The 25,808-nt window shown below is 42.3% G+C and overlaps 1 protein-coding gene and 1 long non-coding RNA gene across 2 annotated transcripts in view; one reads left to right on the top strand and one right to left on the bottom strand.

Moving 5' to 3' along the window:
* Positions 1 to 23,856, top strand: part of LOC103673108 — a 29,567-nt gene extending 5,711 nt beyond the window's left edge. The window contains exons 2-4 of the long non-coding RNA XR_571314.2: positions 11,969 to 12,023; positions 15,349 to 15,390; positions 23,817 to 23,856. This is a non-coding gene — a long non-coding RNA (uncharacterized LOC103673108). The remainder of the gene's footprint in view (positions 1 to 11,968; positions 12,024 to 15,348; positions 15,391 to 23,816) is intronic.
* CUNH21orf62 (chromosome unknown C21orf62 homolog) lies at positions 12,093 to 13,853 on the bottom strand. The gene has a single exon (XM_008701824.1). The coding sequence runs from the start codon at positions 12,928 to 12,930 to the stop codon at positions 12,283 to 12,285; it is 648 nt and encodes a 215-aa protein (XP_008700046.1). The 5' UTR covers positions 12,931 to 13,853; the 3' UTR covers positions 12,093 to 12,282.
* Positions 23,857 to 25,808: the final 1,952 nt, after the last annotated feature.

Below are 25,808 nucleotides of genomic sequence, written 5' to 3'. Positions count from 1 at the left end.
TAAATGATGTCTTATTTCCTTGCATGGAAATATTGGGCTTATTTGGTATTTTAAAAATGCATCTGCTATTTAGACCAGGTAATTCTATTATTATCCATTTATTCAGCAAAACTTATTGAGCATCTGCTATGTTCTAGGCATTGTGTGAGGCAATAGGAAACCAGAAAGAATAAGGCAGATGTGTTCTTTCTCCTTCCAGACCTGTAGTCAGGTGCTGGAGACATAATAACAAATACATAAAAATTAATTACTAATTGCAGTTAATATTATGAAGAAATCAATAGGGTACTACATCTTAAGAAGCACAAATATAAAATGATAGAAATTTTAATTTGATTCGTTTCTTCCCCAGTGCCAATGACCATTTAAATATCTTTATCATCAGTAAATATGTAGGAATTCTAGGATTGAGGCAGAACATTTTCCTTCAAGATGATTGCAATTACTAGCTCCAGGATGACTCCTTAAGTAAACTCTTCTTAAAATATTTCATGTAAAATGAAAAGCAGTTGAAATAATTTTATCCAGTACAGTATTTTACATTTACTTTTTTAAAGTAATCTCTACACCTAATATGGGGCATGAACTCACCGCCCCAAGATCAAGAATCCCATGCTCCTCTGACTGAGCCAACCAGGCACCCCCATATTTTATTTGCATTTCTAGTGTTACTCTGTGAAAGAGTGTAATTTACAGTCATAGTACAGATATGATATTTATATTACATTCATAGTGGACACTTTATGAATGCATCTAAGAACTATATTACCAATACAAAAGCAAAAAATAGCAATGCAGCCTCTCTGAAAGAACTCATTTGTGTTAACTCAATACCATTCATACATTATTGCCTGTCCTACTTGAGGAAAAAATGAAAAGATACATTATTAAAAACAACAGAGGTATAAGTATCTCTTCTAGGTATAAAAGACAATGTTTCCTTCTTCTGTGGTATTGAGCGTTACTAGAGGGCAGCAAGGTATGTAAGAAACACACTAATCTTGTAGTACAGTTACATTAGAGAAGAACCAAGTCAAGCTTCCAATTCCTTGAAAATTAAGTGGACTTTTGTTTTATTTTATTTTATTTTAAAGATTTATTTATTTATTTATTTATTTAGAAAGAGAGCTGTGGGGAGGGGCAGAGGGGGAGGGAGAGAAAGTCCCAAGCAGACTCCGTACTGAGCACAGAGCCTGACACTGGGCTGGATCTTAAGACCCTGAGATCATGACCCAAACTGAAACCAGGAGTCAGATGCCTAACCAACTGTGCCACTCAGGCACCTCAATTAAGTGGTCTTTTACAAATAACCGTTCTCTGATTTTAAAAGTACTACCTGTCTATTTAGAAATATAGGAAATGCAGAATAAAAGAAAGAAAATAAGTATTTATAGTCTTAATACTTAATTTTTGATGCATTTCCTTCCAGAAAATTTTTGATGCATTTCCTTCCAGAATTGTTTTATGAACATTCATTCATTCATTCATTCTTAGTGGCTTCATCATTCCAGTGCATAATCTACTCAGAATTAGTTCTCTACTCCTCTCACCTTTAATAATCATATCTACCACTCTACTTTGGCTTGCTACCATGATTGCACCTTGGACTTTCTCCAAGTCACTGGGGAGTTAACTGTGTGTCTTCCAAGAACTGTATCCCTTCTGTCCTTCCAGTCTGCCTACTCTACCTCCAGTCCAATGAACCTATCACTGTTCGCTGCCCATTCTCTTCCTCCTGCCTTTGTTTCCCTTCTTTTCCAAGTTGAATTTTTTAGGGCAAGATTATAGTCACCCCCTTGCCACAACTTCAACTCTTTCCCCCCCTCTTCCTTTGTTATACTCACACAGCAAAACTCGAGCCATAGTTGAGGCAGACATTTCTGTATCTGTTCCTGACTAGCTAACATTCCTGGTTCTGTCTTAAAAGCAGTGCAGACTTCAAATGGACACAAAGAAAGATTTTTCTTTGTAATACATTGTTGTAATATGCCTTTCTGTCTGAGTCAGACAACGAAGTAGCCAAGTCATATGTAAAGGTATATGAGATTTTAATAATGTAATCCGTGAACTCAAGTGTATAGATAAACTGGTAGAATTATGTACTCTGCAGAGACTAATCATCTGTTTCATCTATAAAACATTTATAAATAGCAATCATTAACCTGGCTACAATTAAAAAAAAAAAGACAACCTGAACAAATTCTTCAGGATAGTGATTTTACAGGGCACGTTCTCCAACCAGAGAAAAAGTTACATGACAAACCAAATTCAAAAGGCAAGCAACCCTTCCTAATTTAAATTCTTTAAAAAGCCTTGACTACATGGGAATTAATGAGCAGCCACCTGAATCTCTGAATCAAAGAAGAGCTAAAATATGATATGTTATCTAAAAACTCTAAAAATTAATAAAAATTCTGATAGTTGCATATAAAAATATATGGTACACTGTTGTAAAGGTGTACTCAGAGAATAGTGTATAACTTCAAACCATTTGTAATTACAAAAGTTGTGATAGGAATAAATTATCCAACCTCAGAAATGATTAAACAAAACAAAACCCTAGCAAAACAAAGAATGTGGGGAGTAGGAATATTCAAAGAGAAAACTGTAATCAATAAATTAGAAAACTATAAAAACCAAAATGTAGGAATTATAAAGAAATTATAAAGAAAAGCCCAAGCCTGATTTTAAAAAGCAATACTAAATACACACACCCTACAACTTTAGATATAACCAGAGATAAGGAAGAGCCAAATTAATTATGAGAAGATGTTATATGGAACCCAGCAATAATACATACGAAATTCTACAGAAAATGTACTTTCTAGCTGACTTAAGAAGAGCCTCATGGCTCTTGACAAACCAGTAAGCAAAAAGAAGTCAGAAAGATATTAAAGAGGTAAGTAGAATTTTCATTAAAGATGTGAGAATGACCACAAAGTTATCAGTCTTTTCTCCCATTACCCAATGAAACCATGACAAAGGAAATGAAAGAGCCTTCAGCGTGTGAGGGATATCAATACATTTATCCAGTATCTTTAATCTGTGTCCTTGGTAAGTTTCCTCTCCCATACCATGAGACTGGTGTGTCATCTCTTCTCAAAGCCCTCATGTGTCCCCAACTAATAACTATATAACTCTTTGCTGAAAAGTTCAGCTCTTCACTCATGCTCATGTAAATCAAAAAAGAATCCTTCTTCCTATCTAAGATTAATCTAACAAGATGTAGACTGTATTCTCTTTCTTTAAGGACTTCACTCTATTGGCTATCCCCTCCGTCTTCTGGTTCCCATCAGCACACACACCTACTTTAGTAAGTTCCAACCTAGAACTTGCTTGGACATCTGGCTCCAGCTCCTTTTCTCTAGTCTCCTTCACAGCCGAACTTCATACATGTGTCTCTACTCGCTGCCAGCACGTCCTCATCTTCCATTCATTCCTCAGACCTCTTCAGTCTGACTTCTGTCTCCATGACTCTGCTAACAGTCCTCTTTCAAGGCCATCAGATGACTTATTTCTTGCAAATCCAGAGGATGCTTCTGTGTTCATCTCATTTGACCTATCAACAGCCTTCAAACCAACTGACTCCACTCTCCTGCTTGAAACACTGTCCTCTCAGTGGTGTGCTGGAGCCGACTCATGTGGGCCTACAAGGGCTGATTATACAATCTCTTCTCAACTTCATGTCCGGTGATGTCACATTGTAGCTTGAAATTGGCCAAGGTAGGAGTATTTTACACCATGGAAATCAGCAAATGCCTCAGATCAGATCTCTTTTTCCTGTAGAGCTAGTTATTAAACATTTAACAGAATACCACTGCTTCAAAAACACCCCAGGCTCATGTTATTTCCTTTTTCACTAACCTTGCCAGCCCTTTAGGGAATCTCCTGTAAGTAATCACTAAGTATTCAAGTGCTTTGTTGTTGTTGTTTTTTTAACTCTCTTGTTAGATGATTAAATTAAATCCTATGGCTTTAATTATTATCATGATAAGGATGTACAATTATCATGATAAGGATGCCAATATGGACCAGGCAGTTGAATTGAATGAAGTGAATTGAAGTTGAATTCAGCTAAATGGCAAAGAAGTAGTCTCCTTTGAGAAATTACTCCTGGCTTGCCCTAAAGCCCAAATAGACACTTGAATGCCTAACCATGGGATACCAAGTGACCATGTGGTCTAGCTGCCCTGATGAACTAAAGTTGTCTGATCTACTAAAATATAAAGTTGGGCATTCAAAACAGCCATCTAAAATTTAATGGAAGTAGTACATAAGTGATTGGATGCTAGCAGGCCTTGAAGACACCTGTGCTTTGCCTCTTGTACTCTTGATGCATTGCTACCTGTCCTTTGAAGCATACTTATGGTCTCTTGAGGTAGTCCCAAAGACCAATTGATTAAGGAAGAAAAAATTCAAGCCTGTTTACATATGGTTCTGCAGGATGTGCTGGCACCACCTACAGTGGGCTTTGTAGCATTATAGCCCCAGTCAGGAGTGAACATGAAGGAAGCCAGGAAGGGAAATCCTTCCAGTTCATCTGGGTGCCTGCTTTGCCAGGGAAAAGCTTTCCCGGAAGAACAGATCTCTTCTGACTCATTATATAGTCACTAAGGGTTTGGCTTGATTTCCACTTTCAGGTGGGGTTCCTCAAGAAAATTAGCCTTGATGTCCTAAAGGCATCCATTTTATGTAATAAGTTAGCTTATCTTTTATGCATCTAGAATTAACTTATCTTGTATGCATCTAGGTATGGTCCATCTTAGGAGAATTAAGAAAATAGTCACTCAGATCACTTTCTATATTGTTTAATTCTCTTGAAAAGGCCAGAGTAAGAAAGGCTGGGGTGAATGGTCAGGAACTCGGAAGGAATTAGACAAGGTGATGTGGGGCTGAGTGATATGAATAGACTCAGAATAAGCACAAGTAGAGAGATTCTTGTGTTTATGTAAATACTACAAAGTCTCCCCATCAAAAAGGATGCTCTCAATATTCTGGTGGATCAGATGACTCATTCTATGGATACCAGTCTACCTCTTTCTCTAGCTACTCCAGTGCTTACACAGTGGCCTTTTGAACAGAGTAGCCATGGGGTCAAGGATGAAGGTTTTGTATGGATTCATTAACATGTACTGCCTCTCACCAGAACTGATCTGTTTAGTGCCCAACCTGTCAACAGCAGAGACCAGTGTTGATCCCCCAATATGAAACATTCCCTGGGAGGACCAACCCTTTTCATTATACTAGACCTTTCCCATCATTAAGGGGAAGAAATTTGTCTTCACTGGATAAACAAGATGTTTATTCTATACATTTTTTTTTTCTCTGTCTGTGATGGTTAATTTTATGTGTCAGCTTGACTAGGCTAAGGGATGCCCAGATTGCTGGTAAAACATTATTTCTGGGTGTGTCTGTGAGGGTGTCTCCCATAGAGATAAGATCACCCTTCCCAGTGTGCGTGGGCGTCATCAAATCCGTGGAGGGCCTGATTGGAACAAAAAGAAGGGGAAAACGTGGTGCACTCTCTCTGCTTGAGCTGGGACATCCATTTTCTCCTGCCTTTTATAGCTGTTGTTTTTCCCCATTCCAGGATCCAGTAAATATTGTGCATTACATTCAGTTGTCATAGCTAGTTAGTCTCCTTTATTCTAGAACAGCACCATCACTCTCTTGCTTGCTTTTTTTTTTATCCAGTTTTCATGACATTGATATTTTTAAAGTTCATTCCAGCTTTTTGAGGCTTTTTTCCCATTTTTATTTTTGCAGAACGTGCCTTAATTTGGATTTGAATTAGATGTAGGCTTAACATATTTAACAAGAATACTACATAGGTAATGTTGTGCCTTCTCACTGTATTCTTTCTTGTGATAGTACAGACTCACGGAATTTTTTTTTTTTTTAAAGATTTTTTATTTATTCATTCGACAGAGAGAGATAGCCAGCGAGAGAGGGAACACAAGCAGGGGGAGTGGGAGAGGAAGAAGCAGGCTCATAGCGGAGGAGCCTGATGTGGGGCTCGATCCCACAACGCCGGGATCACGCCCTGAGCTGAAGGCAGACGCTTAACCGCTGTGCCACCCAGGCGCCCCTCACGGAATCTTTTCAAATCAATATGCTGTAAACCATTCCTGTAATTGACCATGCTGATGCTCAGATGGTCCCTCTTAGGGCCGGTGGAATCCTATAATCTGGCTCCTGTATTTTTTTGGATATGTTCCCATCAACTTATTGAACTTTTCTTACTTTCTGTCACAATAAGATATTCCAGGCTCATCTTATACTTTTGCTGTCCTGATCCTCTGGAATTAGCCATTTCATCAAGGACCTATTTTGTTGTTGTTCTTGTCGTTTGTTTGTTTGTCTTAATGGGGGATGGTTTTGAGAAACCAAAATTTAGGTATTGGTGTGTTCTTTGCCACACAAGGGTGTCACTGCTTCTTGGGCCTCTCAGTGGATAAAGCTAAGTAATGTGAGTCTTAAAAATCATGAGTTTGTGATACCTTTAGTTCCAAACCCAGGATGCTGCTTTTCCTCCCCTTAGTTCATATTTCCTACTGTTAGAACTCTGGGTCCCCCAAAACCTTCGATATATTGACTCTTTTGCATAACCCTATAATACACCCAAAAACGGGCACCTGAGTGGCTCAGTCGGTTAAGTGTCTGCCTTCGGCTCAGGTCATGATCTCCAGGTCCTGGGATCAAGTTCCCTGCTCAGCGGGGAGTCTGCTTCTCCCTCTCCCTCAGCCCCTCCCCCCTGCTCAGGTGTGCCATCTCTCTCTTTCTCTTTCTCTCAAAAAAATAAAATCTTTAAAAAAAAATACACACAAAATAGTTTCAGAATTGTGCCAGTACTACTAACAACAACAAGCCTACTAAGTAAAATTCATAATTTATTTGCAGTTCTTAAAACTAATATTGTTTTATATCTTTTGCTTAAAAAAGTTTAAAATAAACATGTGCTTAAAAATTTGTTAAATAAGCGTGACAAAATGTTTCCATTCATCAATTCTGGATGACAATCCCATGATTATTAGTTATATTATTCATTCTTTTCTTTTTAAAACTCTTTATTGAAGTATAATGTGATTTGTAAAAAGTGCATTTTTTCTAGGTGAATGGCTAGATGAATTTCTACTAGTTGGCATATGTGCATTTGTGGGGGAAGGTGCTTATGGTAGATCCAAAGTAGAATTGGCTTCTAGCTTGTATGTGTTTTAAGACACATTCCTAAATTGTACTTAAAAGTGGCTGTGCCAGTTTATTATCCCACCAACATTATATGAGAATATCTATTTACCTATAAGTGAGACAAAACTTGGTATTAAGTAGCTTTTTTTGCTAGTTGAATAGATGAAAAATCAGTGTCCCATTGCATTGTTATTAGTTCTCTTAGTAGAGGTAATTTTTAATTCAGTTATTGGCTATTTGAGTGTCATCTCATGTGAATTGCCTGTTTATTTACTTCCCTGTTTTTAAATAGGTTGTTAATCTTTTTCTTTCTCATATTTTAGAGTTGTTTGTAGTTTCATTTTAGTATTTTCCAACGTAACATTACAATGTTGGTTAGGAGGTCAGGCTATAGCTTTAAGTCCTAAGCACTTGTTCCAGCATTTGTTTATATAAAAATACTGTTACTGGGTTTTCCCTATTACAAAAGCGATTGTATGTTTATTCAAAAAAGTTTAGGAAATCAAGATACTCAGGAAGGAGAAAATGAAAATCAGTTTTAATATCATCACCCAGATACAGCACCATTAATATTTTAGTGTGTATCCTTTTAATCTTTTTTTCCCTCTGCATACCATTTATTAAATTTCTTTTCCCATGGACTTGTGATTTTATTCTTAACATGTGCTGATTTTTTTAAATGGGGGATCTGTTTTTGAGCTGTTCTTACCACTTTATTTATTCGTGCGTGTGGTGATGTGCCTGTATCATTTAAATTGGTGAGGCTTTGTGATACACTGTGCTCTCTGCAGAGCCAGCCCCCCCCTCCCCCGGGCTTTCCTGGAGGCTACATCAGGTAGCCTGATGACACTTGTGTGTCATTCTGAGTCGTGAGTTGTGACTACGGACTCTGCTAAATTTAAAATGCATTAAAAATGTGAACAGAGGGGCGCCTGGGTGGCACAGCAGTTAAGCGTCTGCCTTCGGCTCAGGGCGTGATCCCGGCGTTATGGGATTGAGCCCCACATCAGGCTCCTCTGCTATGAGCCTGCTTCTTCCTCTCCCACTCCCCCTGCTTGTGTTCCCTCTCTCGCTGGCTGTCTCTATCTCTGTCAAATAAATAAATAAAATCTTTAAAAAAAATGTGAACAGAAAAAGGGCTCAGCATAAAACAACTTTTTGTTTTCATGTCATTTTTCATGTAACAAATCAGATTAGATTTACAAATGTCCTCCTGTAGATTCTGGAGAAAAAGAGCCTGAAGTTATTAGTGAGCAACTCTGGGAAATGGAAATTGATTGCCCAACTCCCATTTTTAATTTAAGGTGTGTAAAATGCTGTTAATATCTGGGAAACAAACTGAGGGTTGTAGAAAGGGAGGTGGGATGGGGGGATGGGGTAACTGGGTGATGGGCGTTAAGGAGGGCATGTGATGTGATGAGCACTGGGTGTTATGCGCAACTGATGAATCATTGAACATAATATCAAAACTAATGATGTACTGTGTGTTGTCTAATTGAATTTAAATTTTTAAAAATGCCGTTAATAGCTTTTCTGGATTCTTTTGTTCTTCCTTCCTTTCAGGAGCCCTTCATAGGTTCACTCAAGAGTTTTAATCCCTAACTTCTTTTTCTCATAAGGACTTAGATTCCTCACTCCCCCACCCCCAATCTCCCATCTAAGGGCTTTTAGGATCCTGACTCTAGATGTTGAAGAGCGAGCTACAGCATGGGAGTGGAAGGCACATTTCCTAAAAATCCCACCTGTAGCTCTGAAAAATGAGGCAATGAGGCAGCATCAGTATTGCAAGTGGGGGCGTCTGGGTGGCTCAGTCCGTTGGGAGTCCAACTCTTGATTTCAGCTCAGGTCATGATCCCAGGGTCCTGAGATCAAGCCCAGTTGTGGGCTCCATGCCCAGCAGGGAGCCTGCTTAAGATTCTCTCTCTGCCTCTCCCTCTGCCCCTCCCCCCACCCCCTGGTGAGAGCATATTAAAAAAAAAAAAAGATAATCCTCAAAACTCACCACTTCTTCATTATTCTACTGTATTTTACTATTATTTATGCTCTTGAGATTATTTGTGCCTGTTGCATCTATGGGTAGAAATGCTATCTAATCTAATCACATCCTACTGTGCATCTTTGCTCAACTCCGTTTAGTGGCTTCTCTTGGTAGCTTGAAATTGGTTATGATGTCAGTATTTACACCACTAACATTGGAAAACACCACATACCAGGGTTTGATTTGTTGTTTTCTTGAGTGTGCTGGAGAAAGTGTTAACAATGCAGATTAAACTTAAGTGTATCATTTCAATAGCGTTAACATTCTGAATAGTCCTCCAAGTTAAGGAAACATTCCTCCAGTATTTGAAAAATATTATTTGATTCAGCAAAGAATTTGCTTACATCATTGACTAGCAAATGACATTCCCACAAAAATCTTTGTTACTTTTCCTCTTACTCCTGATGTAAATAAAAATATCAGCCAATATTCATGCCAGAACTACATTCACACATCGATCACAACCCTAGGTTAGCTTTGGATATAAGAATTTGCCAAAAATCACCTAAAGCATTCTTTGGGAATTAATTATGTACATAGAATTTATAATAAAGAATAGAGTGTATTTTATTATCATTTTGTAAATTGTGTGATATACATCCTTAATATCAGCAAAATTTATAATGAACATATATATGTACTTTTTTTTTGGTTTTTTTGGAGAGCTGGTGGTTAAACTTTTACCAGCACATCACTGTTCAGAGGTGACAAATGGCTAGCCCCAAGCCTAAGGGGACCACTGACATTTGACCACACAGTGTTACTGAAGGCAACAAACAAAAAGGCAAAATAGTGTGCTAACATTTATAAATTGTGAGTTTTCACCCAAAAACCTGGAATTCCTAATTTTCTCGAAGGATGGGATCTGGCCCCATTGTACTCTCCCACAGTGACACTCAGCTAGTGCTGAGCTGCTGTGGACCCTTCAGGTGGGGCATATACTCTCAGTTTTCCACTATCCCCACTCATCCCTGCTGTCCCCCCAACCCTCACCATCCACTGAACACCAAGTGCCATTTCTCCCCATGTATGTGCTGTGGATTTTTCTCTGTTCCTTATTTATCCTCTGTCAGCGCAACCTGAACCACATTTTCAGGCCAGAAATAAATCAGGCAAGCTTGATTTATTACTGAATTAACTTTCCTCTTCTATTGATTTAAGTCCCATTGATCTACAATTATATCTTACAAGAATCACTTACAACATCTGTGAAAGGGCTTTGAAACTAGTCAAAGCCACCAAATGGAAGATAATGCATATTAAGATGCTCATAATTTCTGAATCATTTAATTTTATACTTTATTAATAAAAATCCATTAAAATTCAGTTTTTTACATTTTCAGTAACTAATGACAGTAAATGTATTTATTATTCGTCCTTTCACTTATATGTTTCTTGCCTTCCCTTTTCCAAATCCTTTTTTTTCCTTGTCTTTTTCTCTCACTTTAAACTTACCTCTCAAATACAATGTCAGTAATGAGGTCATTGCATTATTCTATTAAAATTCATACTTTGGTCTTAGTTTTGGCCTAATTTAAACACTGACATTATGGACTCATGCTAATTAGCCTGAACGACCAAATCCCCCACCAATTAAGCAAATGTCGATAATTTCAGGTTATTTCAGTTACCCTATGTTAAGGATAAGAGAAAAATGTGGTGAATGTGATATGAAATCATCAACCCTAAGACATCCTGTTACTTTATAATAAAACTCTTTCTTACCATTATGACATTATAAATGCAATTATGTTTCTATTTCCTTGCACTCTCAGTTTGGTCATTTGTATCATAATTGCCATGGATTCTTTACATCATTGTATCTCAGTGGTAAATTGAGTCTGTGAGGAAGATTTTTCTTTGTACACTGAGGTCTGTTTCCTTTTTTTTTTTTTTTAATATGTTGCCTTGGTTCCTTTTGTCATCACACCTAAGACCATTTTGTGTCAACCATGTCATACAAAGTGTCTTAACTTTCCAGAATTAAACATCTGAGTGGACTGAGCCCTGAAAGTTCCTTTGTTAATTATCTTTTAGTCATTTGAGCATTTTTGTCCATAACATTATAAATGAGTCTTATATTCCCAGGCTAGCCCCTGGTGGCGTTAAATGCAGTTCTAATGGTATTAATCCAAATTCTTATTTCTGGAGCAGAAGGAGGAAGGGGAGGGAGAGGATGAGGAAAATGGGAGGAGAAAGGTGAAGTGGTATGGTGGGGACAAAGAAGAAATCAAAGAAAGAAACAATGAAAGAGAAGGGATACAAGAGAGAAACTCCCTGGGTTTAGGCCTTGCTCTAAGCAAAAATTTTGAGATATATGCCATTGATTTTTATGTCCTCTGGTTTTCATTCCTGTATCACACGACTTGAACCCCAGTGCTCTCATTTGGTCCTAAGGTCCCACCCTAACCCGATCTCTTCCACTCTTGAAACTCCCCTTTCTCAGCACATATATTCTTAGCAAGTATCAGTCTAAGAGATATTTGGAAACTATATTGGAAAATATCAGTCTAAGAGAACCTAATCATTGTGTGGAACTCACGGTCCCGAAGCCTCTGAAATCTAGCCATCTCTTCTTAGGGGAATTCCAGTCAATGTAACAAAATGAAACAGAAAAAAAAAATGCAGGCAGTATTTGGAAGGAAGATGCCTTTCCTGGGGGTCGTCTCCTGTGCTGAGTTCCGCCCAGCAGTCCATGGTGTGCCCTGCTTTCTCCATTTCTGATCTGACATTTCTCCACAGACTCCCAGGAGCACAGACCCGGCCTCTGGCTGCTCTCAAGACCTTCTGGACTCAGGTCATTTTGTTTGGTTGGTTGGTTTTGGTTTTTTTGAGTTTTTGTTTCTTTCTTTTTCTTTTGTTTTTGGAAACAGCTCCCATGGTTGGACAGAGAGCAGAGCAGAGAGGGCTGGTGTATGTGTGTGGCTCTGTGGCGAATGGGGGCTGGGCGGACAGGTGAAGTTGTAGGTAAGGATCCCCCTGGCCTCATTCCCAGATTCCCTGTTCAAGCTATCCATAGTTTGCCAAAGTTCCCATGGCTGGCATCCGTTACAATGTTAGTAAATGAACGTGACGACGTAGCTTTTGTTGCTTAAAATTGGGAAGGTTTCAAAGTAAGAGAAGTAAGGAAAATTGTTGGCAATGCTGGCAACGTTTTCAATACTGTATGCTTTTAAGGATGATTTCCTGTTGAAAAGTGCCATATCTAAGAATGAGACGTACATACATCTGGGGAACCACACGGGCTGCTCTCTGGGTTCACTTTCCCCGCCACTGTAGATGAGTAAGCTCTGCTCTGGGGACGGGTGCCTGGCCTCCGTGTTGACGCGAAGCCTCTTCAGACCGCAGATGGCCAGGTACTCCGTGGGGAGAGTGCTGGTACCGCACAGAGAAAGCTTCAGGTCCCGCACCAGCGTGAAGTTCAACAGGAGGCCCAGCGCCCATGCATCCGTGAACCAGATGGTCAGATGGTCACTGTAGCTGGTTTGCTCGAGTGCCAAAGGCAGGACGGTTTGGCAGCTGCACAGCAAGTTGGCCAAACTGTAGTCACAGTCCTGGACGTCTGCAGAGCAGCTGCAGTTCCGAATGGTGTTTTCCTTCATGAAAATCAGTGTGCTGTTCTTCTGCCCCCTTGAGAAGCAGTGGAGCGCAAGGATGCCCAGTGCGCTGGCCAGGAGGAGCCTGTGCCCAGAGGGTGGTACCATTCTGGTCTCAGCACGTGCCGCCAAGTGAGTGTGGCCCCGTCGTGAGCCCGTTCATCAGAACTCACCTGGAAGAGAAAGATGCAACTTGCTTATCACAGGCTCTCATTAAAAATCCACAGCTTGTGGGGCACCTGGCCGGCTCAGTCGGTAGAGCCCTTGACCCTTGATCTCGGGCTCCTGAGGTTGAGCCCCACGTTGGGTGTCGAGATTACTCAAGAAATATGCAGCTGATAGAAAAGGAGCCCCCGAAAGAACCCATGGTAACCTTTTCTTCCTCGTGGTTCTACCAAAGGCAGGCAATGTGTAGGAGCCCAAGTGCAGAAATGATCTTTTCTCAGAGCCTCGTGAGAGGCAGCAGCCCACCTGCTCCTCTGAGGTGTAAGACTCCCTGGGACGTCTGCTGACAGACTAACACACCAACAGCGAGCACGACGGGGAGCCTGAAGTGAGACCCGGCGCACCCGGCTGTCTGTGGGCCGGGATCTGTGGGGCTTTGAGTGTGCACATTCTCCAAACACCGTCTTCCTTGTACTGAGTACCTGGCAGCCCCTGAAACACGCGCATTCCCTCCTCCCTCTCAGTGTCTGACTTCCTGGAATTCAGGAGACAAACAGTTCCATGTTGGATTCAGCTCCCCAGGCGCTACCTGTTAAACAACATAGCATGAATACCAGCAAAACATTTAATTAATGAGAAACTTGAATTTCTAACTAGACAAACACCCCCCATCATATTAATCTGTTTGTAGGTCCGTTGATACATTCCTGCCCTCCTACAAATGTATTAGAGTAGCTTGTAAGTGTGTTCACAGACAGTGAAAATGCTAATCACACACCAGTTCATCCCAGTGAACTTGCGGATCTGCTCCTTCCCCAGAACAAATGTTCTAAATAGATTTTATCAAATAGCTTAGTATAGGGCTCCAAAACTAAGCAATATATCAGCAGTGATCAATGATCTTAATAAGGTAGGAGTGTATGCATAGTTTAAGGAGCAATGCCAATGTCCAATCTAGAGGAAAATGCCCCAGGTACCTGGCATATAGTAGATGCATGGTTTCCTTTTATGATGAGCTTGGGCTGAGACACAGCTTATGAAGTAGGGTGCCAGGTTTCAGTCTTGCAAAAATAATTACATTTCCCTTGAGTTAGCTGATGACGGACCAGAAGATGCAGGGTACCATTCAGTTCATCTGAATTGACCAAAGAGACAGTTCAGTTCATCTGCATGTACAGAGCACCATGGGTATGGCAAAATACTTGGAATAAGACCTCTGACTTGGAGAGTGCAGGGCTAGTGACAGGACCCCCACAGGAAGTGCTGGGCAGGGATAGATGCGTTAGTCTGAGGAGGTGAACATGTGTCCAAAGAGGACGGTGACCACAGGAAAGAAGCGAGGCTGACATGCACCACTTAGGGTGCAAGGTGAGGCCACGAGGTGGCAAAGCAAGGCAAAGAGAAGACCAAGGAAGGCAAAGGTAAAAATGCTGGGGTCAGGTGGACAGGCAGAGAGCCCAAGTTCATCAGTGGGTGACTGGAGTGCAGGGAGACTAACCTGAAGCTCAACCAAGTCAACTTGAACAGAAGGTGAGACAGCCATCATAGCTTCATTCATTCAGCAAATGTTTACTGGGCATTCACTAGGTGGCAGGCACTTCGCTAGCCCTGAGGGCATAGCCCGAAGACAATGAGCTTCTGGAACTTGGGTTTTAAGGGACTTGATTCTGCTTCCAGGCCTACATGTGAGGACCAAGGGGCTGCAGCTGGGGGAGGGGGGCAGGAGCAAAGGCAGGAATCGGGTAGGGTTCAGCATGGGCCATGTGCCAAGGCCAAGCAGAAGAAACAAAGATGAACAAGATGTGTACCCTTGCCTTCCAAGGGCTTATAAGCAGAAGAGGAGGACAAATAAAGCTGAACTGAGGAAGGCCCTATTGAACATACCAATGGTTATAGAAACATAGCAGAGAGATAAAGTCCATTTGGGGGACTGAATAAGGTGTTTTATAGTGTTTTGTGTTTGTTTTGAAGTTGGCACAGCATTTTCTGAAGGGATGTATTCGTTGGTTCATTTTGTAATAAAAGAAAGAGCTTTGAGAAATGCATAGAGCCAGAATTCTTCCTGAACACGAGATTTAACAGTTTTAAATGGTTTTAAAATGTGGTGACTACCCCACTTAGTAAGGAGCAGTGACTAAGTTATTAATTGCAAGCTAATTTTAGACGATCAGTTGTCCTAGATTCCACTGGAGGTTTCTAGGTCTTCATGCCCCAGTAACCCTTTCATCCCAGGACTAAGAAAGCTGTCATCAATGCCACTGGCTTGCTCTGATCCCAGCCTGGAGGGGAAAAGGGAGGCAGAAAAGGATCTATCCATCAGCTTGGAACCTGGTGAGAAAAGTGTCTTCTTCATTCTTCCAGATGCTGGTACCATTCAGAGGCATGCACGGAAGAAGAAAAGAGGTAGGAAGGGAAACGGACATTGATTTCCCGAAAGGAGTGGGGCTGGCGATCCTAAAAGGGCTTTGTGAGCCACCTCCCTGCCGCCTGCAGTCAAGGCCCTGTCTGGACCTCAGGGTGGCCCCTCCCTGCCTTCTGGATGTCAGGGAGCTTGAAGGCTGCAACAAGGAGGCCAGATGCATGAAGTCTCATGATGGGGTACAGGGTGGGACAAATATCCCTGGTAACAAGCTTATGGGGTTTGCAAAAAGATGCTAGTTGGACATTTTTCTCCTTCGGTTTTACCCTGGACTTCTTTCTTTAGATTTGTTGAACGTGGATTGCAAATCACCTTCATTTCACTGTGTATTTATTCGTCCGTGGGCAGATTCCAGCCTGTCCTAAGGAGAATGGGCACAGATACATCACACTGTCCCTGCCCCTAGCTTTGCCCCTGACCGACGTGGGGAAGGAAACTGTTTTTCCTCTGGGGGGTTGCTCATCTTGTTAGAAGGGAAATCATGATCCACTGGTGACCATCTTGTCTCCAGAAGGGGTGAGCTTGCCTGACAATGAAGCCAACACAGAGAAGAACAGACACGAAATGGAGAGATATTCCTAATAACCTTTTTTTGAGCACTGGGATCAAGCCATGCCTGACATCCTTCCTTGATTTTTGAAATATGTGAACCAGGTTTGTTTTTGTTTTTCCTACTCAAGCCAGTCTGAATTGGATTTCTATAACAAGCAGTGAAAAGAGTACACTGACATTTGGTAAACTGTCTTATTTTCATTCATTCAATAAACCTTTGTTGAATCCTTGCTATGTGCTAGGCACTTTCCCAGAAACTGAGAATAAAGTCAATAAGAGCTCCCTCAAGGGGTTCTACCCCAGTGAAAGAGACACTTGAATCAATAATCACAGTATGATGTGATAATCACTATAATAACATTTTGTATAGGGTGTTAAGTCTACACCTAACTTTGCCTGGAAATGGAAGATATCAGGATAAGCTTCATGGAAGAGGTAGTATCTGAGGAAGGCAGTAGTTCTTGAGTGAGAAAAAGAAGAGAAAAAGTTATCTATGTAATTAACATAGGGTGCTCAGAATTCGAAAAACCCAAAAGTAGGATGGAGAGATTGATGGGCTGTGGGGATGGTAGTGGGACAGGGTAGGGTGGAATGTTCTGACTTGCCCTGACACATCATTTTCTCAGCATCCCAGCTTTTTGTCTGCTCTATCATTAGGATTTGCCTCCTATGTCCTAAGATGAGCCCCCTCCCCACCCTCACGATGGGCAGGGGCCTAGCAAGGGGCAGGGGCAATGTGACGGATGTGCTATTCTGCTTATGTTGTGCTGGTATCTGCCCACAAATGAAATATTACATAGTGAAGCTAGGGCAAAGTTTGGTTCCTCCCTTACATTGCAACATAGTGCCTGTAAGGAGCCATGGGGGTGGGGACGGTGTGCTGTGCTCCACGTGGTCATACAGGACCTCCCTTGCTCTATTATCTCCTGGGCCTTTGGATCCTCTGCATAATTTTCTGTTCACATTTCATCGGCCAGAACTCAGGCACGTGGCACCTCCTCCCAGCAAGCTGCTTGGAAATGAAGTCCAACACCGTGACAAGGGGGGAGAGGATGGCATGGGTATTGGTAGGCACTAGAGATTTCTGACATGCCTAGGTTGGAAGACATAATAAATAGCTTTATGCAATCATGACAGTCAGGTGGTGTCAATCCACCCAAATTTCTCTGGAAAGATGCAAGAAAACCATGTATGATCATTAAATCTTGGAGCCTTTAAAGCACCGAACATGTTGATAAACCAGAGCAACCGTTTAGAATCAGTTCCACTGTTAGTTTTCTATTGGCACCAAAGGAATCTTGACAGCAATTAATACCAGCAATTAGCTGCATGAAAGCAAAGATTTCTGAATTGAGCAGAGAAAGACACCAGTGACTTCAAAACAAATTCCACACAGATTCCTTCTCAATCTAGGATTACACCCAACGTTTAGATAATGTTTATACTTGGCTCCAAAAGGAATGTTTCAAACTGCCCCAGTTCTGTTTATAAGAAGATATTACTAGTAAGGAGATAGTGTGTCTGTTGGTGGGAGGATACCATTTGGACCATTTGCCCAAAACAGATTTGAAGTGTCTTCACTATGATGTTTTGAACTCTGTAGTCTCCACACAAAAGAGAAAAAATATAACTGTGTAATAATATAGTGGAATTCCCCAAATTCTAACAGCAATTACAAACTAAGTGATTTCAAATTTTTAATTCAGAAGTGAGTTTAATTTGAAATTAGAAGGGATTTTTTTTTTTTTAATTTTAAAGGTGGAAAGGCACTTAGGGAAAAGACTCAGTTGAAGAAGCTGGGGAAATAAGACCAGAAACGAAGGAGATGCTCTGGCAAGAAGCAGATGGTCTGAAAGACAAATCTGAATGCAGACACGGGAGGAAAGGCAGAAGACAGCCAGTGTCTGGGCGCCCCAAGAAACCCACTTTGAAGCCAGGACTTGGGGAGCTGGGCTGGGCTGTCTCTCACAAATTCAGTTCTCAAAGTGTGTTTCTGCCAAACTCCTTGAAGATTCTGAGGGGGCGAAAATGAGAGAAATTCCAGAAAAGGAGACAATTTGGAATTTGGGGTGTATCCCATAAAGTGAGAGCCATGCCTCACTCTGAAGGTCCCAAGTGTTGCTAACCCTGAGAGCAGTAGGATGGCCTTGCTCACCCCAGGGGTCTAAAGGGTTGCCCCAGGAACTCAGCATGCACTCTGGGAACAAACAAGTAGGCAACTAATTATAGGGCCAGGTGATTGGTGAGTGCTTATTAAAGACACAGAGCAAGTGTTGGGTGGAAGGATCAGGAACGACTCCCAAAGGGGGTGCTGTTAGGGCCAGGCATGGGAAGAGGGAAGGGAAGGGGCTGCAGATAGAAGGTCACTTGAAAACTAATGATGTACTGTTTGGTGACTAACATAATAAAAAAAGAAGAAGAAGAAGGAAGAAGGTCACTTGAGCAAAATCTCAGAGACTAGAGTGCTTGGCGCATCGGGAGGCCCATGAGGCTGGAGTGTGGGCAGGGCAGGGGTAGACAGGACCTTGCCAGACAAGCTCAGGGGTTTAGTCTCCAAACCCTTCTGATCCTCATCCCATCAATAAAAACTAAAAAAAAAAAAAAAAAAAAAAAAAAAAAAAAAAAAAAAAAAGAACAAAACCCTCCCTAATAGATGTAACCTTTTCTTTATAAAAAAAATTATAGGGGCGCCTGGGTGGCACAGTGGTTAAGCATCTGCCTTCAGCTCAGGGCGTGATCCCGGCGTTCTGGGATCGAGCCCCACATCAGGCTCCTCCGCTATGAGCCTGCTTCTTCCTCTCCCACTCCCCCTGCTTGTGTTCCCTCTCTCGCTGGCTGTCTCTATCTCTGTCGAATAAATAAATAAAATCTTTAAAAAAAATTATAAATACCATATTTATATATTATCTTCATTGTATGCAACACACTAGAATTTTTAAAATTTGAGATGGATCAAAGTCGGAGGACCTTAGGCACTTGCCCACTGGCCTGGCTTGTGCACACTCTTGGATGCAAACACTCCTTAGGAGACCCCTGAAAAAGGCAAAAAGGAGGGACTGAAGGTTTGTAAGCCGGGCAGACCTGTTTAGTTCTGGGTATAAGGAAGGCCATTTAGGCACCGGGCAGATATGAAATTGAAGTAGAGACAGAGAGAGCACCATGAGTTCTAGTAAGAGGAAATTTTTCTTTTGTATTTTCTTTGAAGGTTTACCTCTCTCCATTTGCTGACTCCTCCATGCTCCAGGCTCTCCAGATAAAGCTGTTTCAGTATCTGGAATCTGGGGGTGGGTGGAGTGGACCAAGAGAGGAGGATCTGGGAGGTAGGGATGAGGACACCTGCCTGAACTCCTGGGGAGGAACAGGTGGTGTAGGAAGCAAGAGATCCCGAGTGGGCAGCACTGGAAAAGCATTTGGTTTTGTTCTTAGCATCCCACCATGGCTTGCCTGGGACTCCACTCCTGAAGACGCCCACTCTGTCCCTGACTGCCCTCAGAAAGGCAGAGATCATTGTCCAAGTCAAGAGCGCCTTGGTGGTTTCATTAGGCTGGTGGTGAGACCAGCTGCTTTCAAGACAAGTGATAGGCAAGATTATGAAGTAGGTACAGTAGCTTTCCCGTCCCCAGGGTTCCCTTGCTGTGCTTCCTCTTAATTCCTTGGTCAGGGCTCATCCAGATGCCTGGTGCTAAAAGCCCACTCTCATATAGGGCTCTAATGGCACTTGGGTGAGCCTTCAAATGGATTTAAATAAACCCCCCTTCTTGCCCAAGGGTATTTGTACTTAAGCCTTATCCCTACGTGGCCCTTGTTAGGGGGAAGGCGAGGATTAAATAAGAAGTAGGGGAGAAGTGTGGGATGGGGACTCCTCTCGAGGACCCCAGAACCGAGAGATCCCTGTTCGCAGGTCCAGTGCCCTCTCGTCGGTGGCTGTGCCATCACCCTTCCCAGGCAGGCCAAGGAGGAAGTGCCAGCTACCCTGCATTACGTGGATGAGATGCTCACAGGGACCCTTTAGGCAAAGGAACTTGAGAAGCTCTTTGAGAAGAAGGATCTTGGGCATTTTTCTTTTCTTTGGCTCTGTCCCACAAACACACCGCGGGAGTCAGGTTACAGATAAAACACTACGAAAGATGATATTTAAAAGAGGAGGGATAGCTTTGTTGTTTAATATTTCAAAGCTTACAATGTTGAAAGTTACGTTGATTTGGGTCTCTCCTCAATGTTTACTTAACTGTGATAAGTGTTGTCTTTTCTCTCTTCTTCACATTCCTCAATGGCACACCCCCATCCCTGGTATGAGCCACAGAATTTTCACATGCCCTCCCGAGTGTCTGCCTCTGGAGACACCGCCTTGTGCACTCTCTGTTGATGACTCAATGACTTCCCTGTCATTGAGCTTGACACGGTGCACTGTGAGAGGCTCAAAGTGGAATTTGCTGTGATTCTGAGGCGATCAGGATCTTGCTGGATTTATATAGTAGGAGCTAAGCTGTTTGCTATCATCTGATTTATTTCCTCATCCAGAAAACGAAGAAACCAAAGTTCATGTCTCCATGAGATGGCATTTAGGCAAAATTAACATCAAGCCTCCAATTCGGGTCTCAAGAGGACATTTAGAAATTTAAAGTATTTCTACAATGGTTAATGTTCAACTCACTGTACATTGTGGGCTACTCAGAAATGACTTTCTGAGCCATTTCTCTCAATATGGCACGGGGATGACAATTCCTACCACACTAGGATATAAAACTGAGTACAGCAGGATGCTTGTGGACATATATATAATCTATTTGTGCTATTCATGAGTACTTTACTACTAGTAAGTATACTGTGATGTACATAGTATTATAGTACTATTTGTTAGCTGTGATATTTTGGAATGTCAGAATTTGAAACAAAGATGCCTCTTTACACCATTTTTCCCGTAACAAACAACTCTGATTTGCAAATGTTCTTCTGTAATTCTGGGGAACGGGAAGCCTTGACATCATTAGTGAGCAAATCTGGTAAATGGAAATAAGTGTCCAGTTCCCATTTCTACTAATTCTACACATTCTAATTGAAATGTGTGTAAAATGTTTAAAGGAGCATCAGGATATGGACTATCATCAAAACTCTTTCTGGTCTCTTCTTTTCCCTGCTAGATGCCTGGAGGTGCATGTCCTAATCCCTAGAACCTATAAATGTTGTCTTACAGACCAAGAGGGTCTCTGCAGATGCGATGATGTTAAGGATCTTGAGAAGGGGAGATCCCGGCTTATCTGGGTGAGCCCCGTGTAATCGCAAGGGTCTTTCTAAGAGGAAAGCGGGAGGAGACAGAGAAGAAAAAGGCAACGTGGCAACAGAAGCAAGGATCAGAGCGATAGGGCTACAGGCTGAGGAATGCCAGCCGCCTCTAGGCGCTGGAAGAGACAAGGAACGGATCATCCCCTGGAGCCTCCAGAAGGAGCGAGCTGTGTCAACACCTTGACCTCAGCACAGTCAGCCTGCCCTTGGACTCTGACCTCCAGAAGTGGAAGAGAATGGATTTCTTTTGTTCTAAGTCACCACGTTTGTAGAAATGTGTTGTGTAGCGATAGGAAACTAAGACAGAGGTTAGAAGGAAACAGCAGAACACCCACATCCAACCACCGTTTGGACCAGACGCACTAGCAACTCTGTTTACAGCCCTACAGTATTTGCTAGCTGTGTCTTACTCCCCTTACTAGCCTGGGTCATAAATAAACTCTTGGGGTAACTAGATCCTCCACTCCATTACTCGTTTTCTGAACTACCAAGCTCAAAACTGTCCAGAGTAGTCATGCTGTATTGGACCCAGCCCAGCCTAAACAGATGGATCTAGACACATCTCATGAATTCAGAGGGGGCCCTGTAGCCAGTGGTTATTTGCATGTGTGGAACTGTCAAGGAAAAAAGAAGGAAGCGTGAAGATGTGTGAAGGCCTGGGGCAGGGATGAGTGGAGGGACAGGATGGCACCTGTCTCTTCTCAGCCCGGACTAATTAATGCCTTGGGAGCCGTAGGCAGAGGCTGCTTGGACTGCTCTCAAGAACTCTGAGAGGTGGGGCACAAGTGGCCCCTCTCTGGCTGACAAAGTGTGACACTGAGCTGGGGACAGAGTCATTCTCCCCACTTCTGCACTAAGCGCAGGACAGCTCTGGCACAATGAGAAGGAGGGGCAGGGAGCCCCATTTGGCCCTTCCAGGAGGACAGACTGGTGATGCCTCTGGTCACTGCTCTCCAGGCAGTGAATCAGTGGGGAGCCCCATGGCTAAGGCAAGGGACAGCCAACATTCAGTGCTGGTTGGAGACAGAATCTAGTGAAAGGATAATTTCCGAGCACAGGTAAGACATTCCTGGGGACTCTATTATGTAGAAACTGTGGTAGGAAAGAGGCAAAGGCCTGTATCAGGTAGGTGGAAGCACAAACCAGCAAAATACAAGACGTTAATGTTCACTTAACCTTATTTGTGCCCACTGGCTGGTGAAGCCAGGATTTCTTCAAGGACAAATGGATGACTGCTTTGAGAGTAAATGTATTTAAGAATGGAAATGAGCTAATGTGCTCGGAAGCTTCTAGACTAAGATGACAAAGGACCAACTTGAACCAAATGAAAAGCAGACATTTTTGTGTTTTGAAAGCATTGAGCTCCACTGGGTACTAATTTCACCCACGAATTTGCTAACTGGATGCTGGACCCCTTGCTGGTGGTACACTGGGTAAGTCAGGTTTCTGATGCGACAAAACCCTGGTCTTTTTGTTGACTGTGTTTCCCCCAGTCCTTAGCACAGGGCTTGAGGCATTCCATAAATATTGATATTATCCAGGTGAATCTCTACATTAGCTAAGTCAAAGATGCATATTCCTGATCCTTCTCTTCCTCTTTTACCTCTCACCTCCCAGAATTGTGGAGTGTATCATGTCACCAAATCGGCAAGCAAAATTCATCTTCTTTAGAAGGAATTTTGGCGTTTGGCCCAGCCACGACAAAGGAAACGTATTGAGACTTTGTGTATGGGTGAGAGGATGGGAAATATGAACTCGACATCCTAAGCCCTGCCTGTGGGTTCCCGTGGAAGCCATTGAGTGACATCTGGCAAAAATCCCATTAGGCATCCCCCAACCTCTGTGGCTTTGCCAATGAGCGCCATTTAGGTCTGCAGTTGCCTTGGAACTTCCCTGTAACTCTCGTGGGGACACAAAGCGAAACATGCTCACCTGGAATGGGGACCAGGAGCCCCAAGTCAGGACCCCAGATCCCCGTCCTTCCACCTCTCTGCACACACCCACCCAGGCCTTCCAGGAAGAGTGAGCAGAGTTAGAAAATATTGATCTCACAGATATTTGAGAGCATTAGAAGCCATTGCCCTAATTGCTCTCGGTTGAGGGATTATAACAGCCCCCACTGCAGACTTCCCTACAACCGAACATTTAAGTGTCCAATTTTGTAAAACTAGCCCGGAACAGATTTGCTCAAATTACTGGGCCTGTATTACATGAGTGTGAGGTTGCCAAGGAAAATGAGTCAGAGTAATCCCTTTGCTAAGAGATGAGAGAGAGAGAGAAAAAAAAAAGCTCGCAAACCTTTAATATTTTAATTACCTGCTTCCAGAACAATAAAAAGGAGTAAGATCTTCCGCTTAGTGTTGTACGTTATTACACTCCCATAAAGTACCTTGAACTATTTCCCTGCGATGTAAGCCTTAAGCTTTTTCCTTTCATCTGTATTCAACTATTCCAATGTTTCTATGTTAGAAAAGTAAGCATTCAATTTTCCTTTAGTGGTTTTAGTTACAAATATTGGGCCCAAAAACAATTTAAACCTTGATGCTTTCTTTTCTTTTCTTTTCTTTTTTTTAAGACTTATTTATTTTAGTGGAGAGAGAATCCCAAGCAGACTCTGAGCCAAGTGCGGAGCCGGACTCGAGGCTTGATCCCACAATCCTGACATCACGACTAGAGCAGAAACCAAGAGTCGTCCACTCAACTGACTGAGCCACACAGGTGCCCCAAACCTTAATGTCTTCTTGAAAGATTTGTAAGGGTCTTTAAATGCCTCCTGGGAACAAGGACTAAGGGTAATGTGGGATCCTGGAACAGAAATGGGACATTCTAAGGAAATCCAAATAAAATGTGGACATTAATAATAATAATGTCCTGATATTAGTTCATTAATTGTAACAAGTGTATTTGGCATACTAACGTGAGACGTAACAATTAGGGAGACAGGGTGTGGGGCACGTGGAAGTCTCTGTGCTATCTGCACAATTTTTCTAAGACTAAAACTATCCTGAAATAAGTGTTGTTGTTGTTTAAACCATGCCTCCTGATCTCATTGACTCCTTGAAGATTATTTTTGTGGCAACAGCAGAGCTCCAGCAGATCATCTGGGCATCACAATTTGGGCCAAACTGCGTACCCATGATATGGTGTCTAGACGTGACTCCAAATGAATTCTTTAGCCCTTCTGGCCACAAGAAGATTCTGGCTTTCTTAATGGCCTTGGAGGGAAGGCAACTTGGAGATGCAAACAGAAAGTGATACTTTTATGGAAAATGAATTAAAACTGGAAGGGAGAGGCATCAGGAAGTATTGTTAGGAGAAGTCCTGAAAAGGCTTGTGGGTGTGTGTGTGTGAGAGAGAGAGAGAGAGAGAGACCTCCCCTACGTGGCTTACGTTGCTCCCTATGTCTAGGAGTGTTTTCTATTTCTCAGCTGCTGAGAAACCGGCCTCATCTCTTAAACCATCTTTAGATCCCACCTCTTTCATGAAACTTTCGTAGCGAGGGGATGGATGGTCGTTTCTGCCTGCCTCAAACCTGTTTCTCTTACCGGGCTACACCAGTCTACTGTAAAAGAAATGAAAAGCAAGCAATTCTAAGCAGAGAGCCCATACATGTCTGTGTTAGATCTGTAAGCCATCCCAGTCAGGCTTCTGTTAGGATCACCCCATGAAAACCATTCTCATCAGCTTTCCAGTGACTCCCACCCTCCAACACGCCCAAATCCAGTGGTTAATGTGCTGGTCTCATTTTGCTTGACTTCTCACCAGCCCGCGACTTGGTGGCCTACGCTCTCCTTCTTGAGCAAAGAACTTTCTGTTCTTCCCTGACACCACATTCTCCAGTTTTTCCTTGCGACCTCAGTGGCCACTCTTTCTCTGTCTCTTTGGCTGGTGTCCCCTCTTCTTCCTTGTCATCGTTGGCAGCCCCTGGCTCAGTGCCTGGCTCTCTTCTCTGTGGACATCCACTCCTTTGCTGATTGGCATGCCAACCTACGAACTTCAAAGTTGTCTATATGCTGATGACAAACCAGCTCCCAAACTCTTCCCTGAGCTTCATGCTCGTATATCCAGCATCTTACATGATAGCTCAACTTGATAGAATATCCAAGACACCTCAAACCTAACTTGCCAAATACACAACTCTTGATTCTCAGGAGAGTTCAGACTGCTGGGTAGAGAAGACATGTTATTGTATCAACATTTTATTGCATCGACACTTACTGCTCCTCGGCCCTGTGTTCCCAGATGTAAACTAGCTAAATATAGAAACAGTGATAACAGACAATGTACTTCCAAATAAGAAGTGTGGGAGATACATGGTGTTGAAAGTTGACTGATGTTAGGAACTATGGCTATGTTTTATTGATTAATTTTGTGCCAGGTACTCTTCAAAGTATTTTAACATGTTCTATATCATTTAACCTTTGCAATCATAGTAAAGGTAGATATTATGACCCCATTTTTAATATCAGAAGATGGAGACACACAGAGGTTAAATAGCTTGCCCAAGGCCACAGAGCCTATAAGACACAGCTAAGATTTGAACTCGGGCAGCCAAATATCTAGGGAG

This window comes from Ursus maritimus, unplaced genomic scaffold (assembly GCF_017311325.1).
Source record: "Ursus maritimus isolate PB19 unplaced genomic scaffold, ASM1731132v1 scaffold_4, whole genome shotgun sequence".
Classification (NCBI taxonomy): domain Eukaryota; kingdom Metazoa; phylum Chordata; class Mammalia; order Carnivora; family Ursidae; genus Ursus; species Ursus maritimus.
This window is presented reverse-complemented; position numbering and strand designations above follow the sequence as displayed.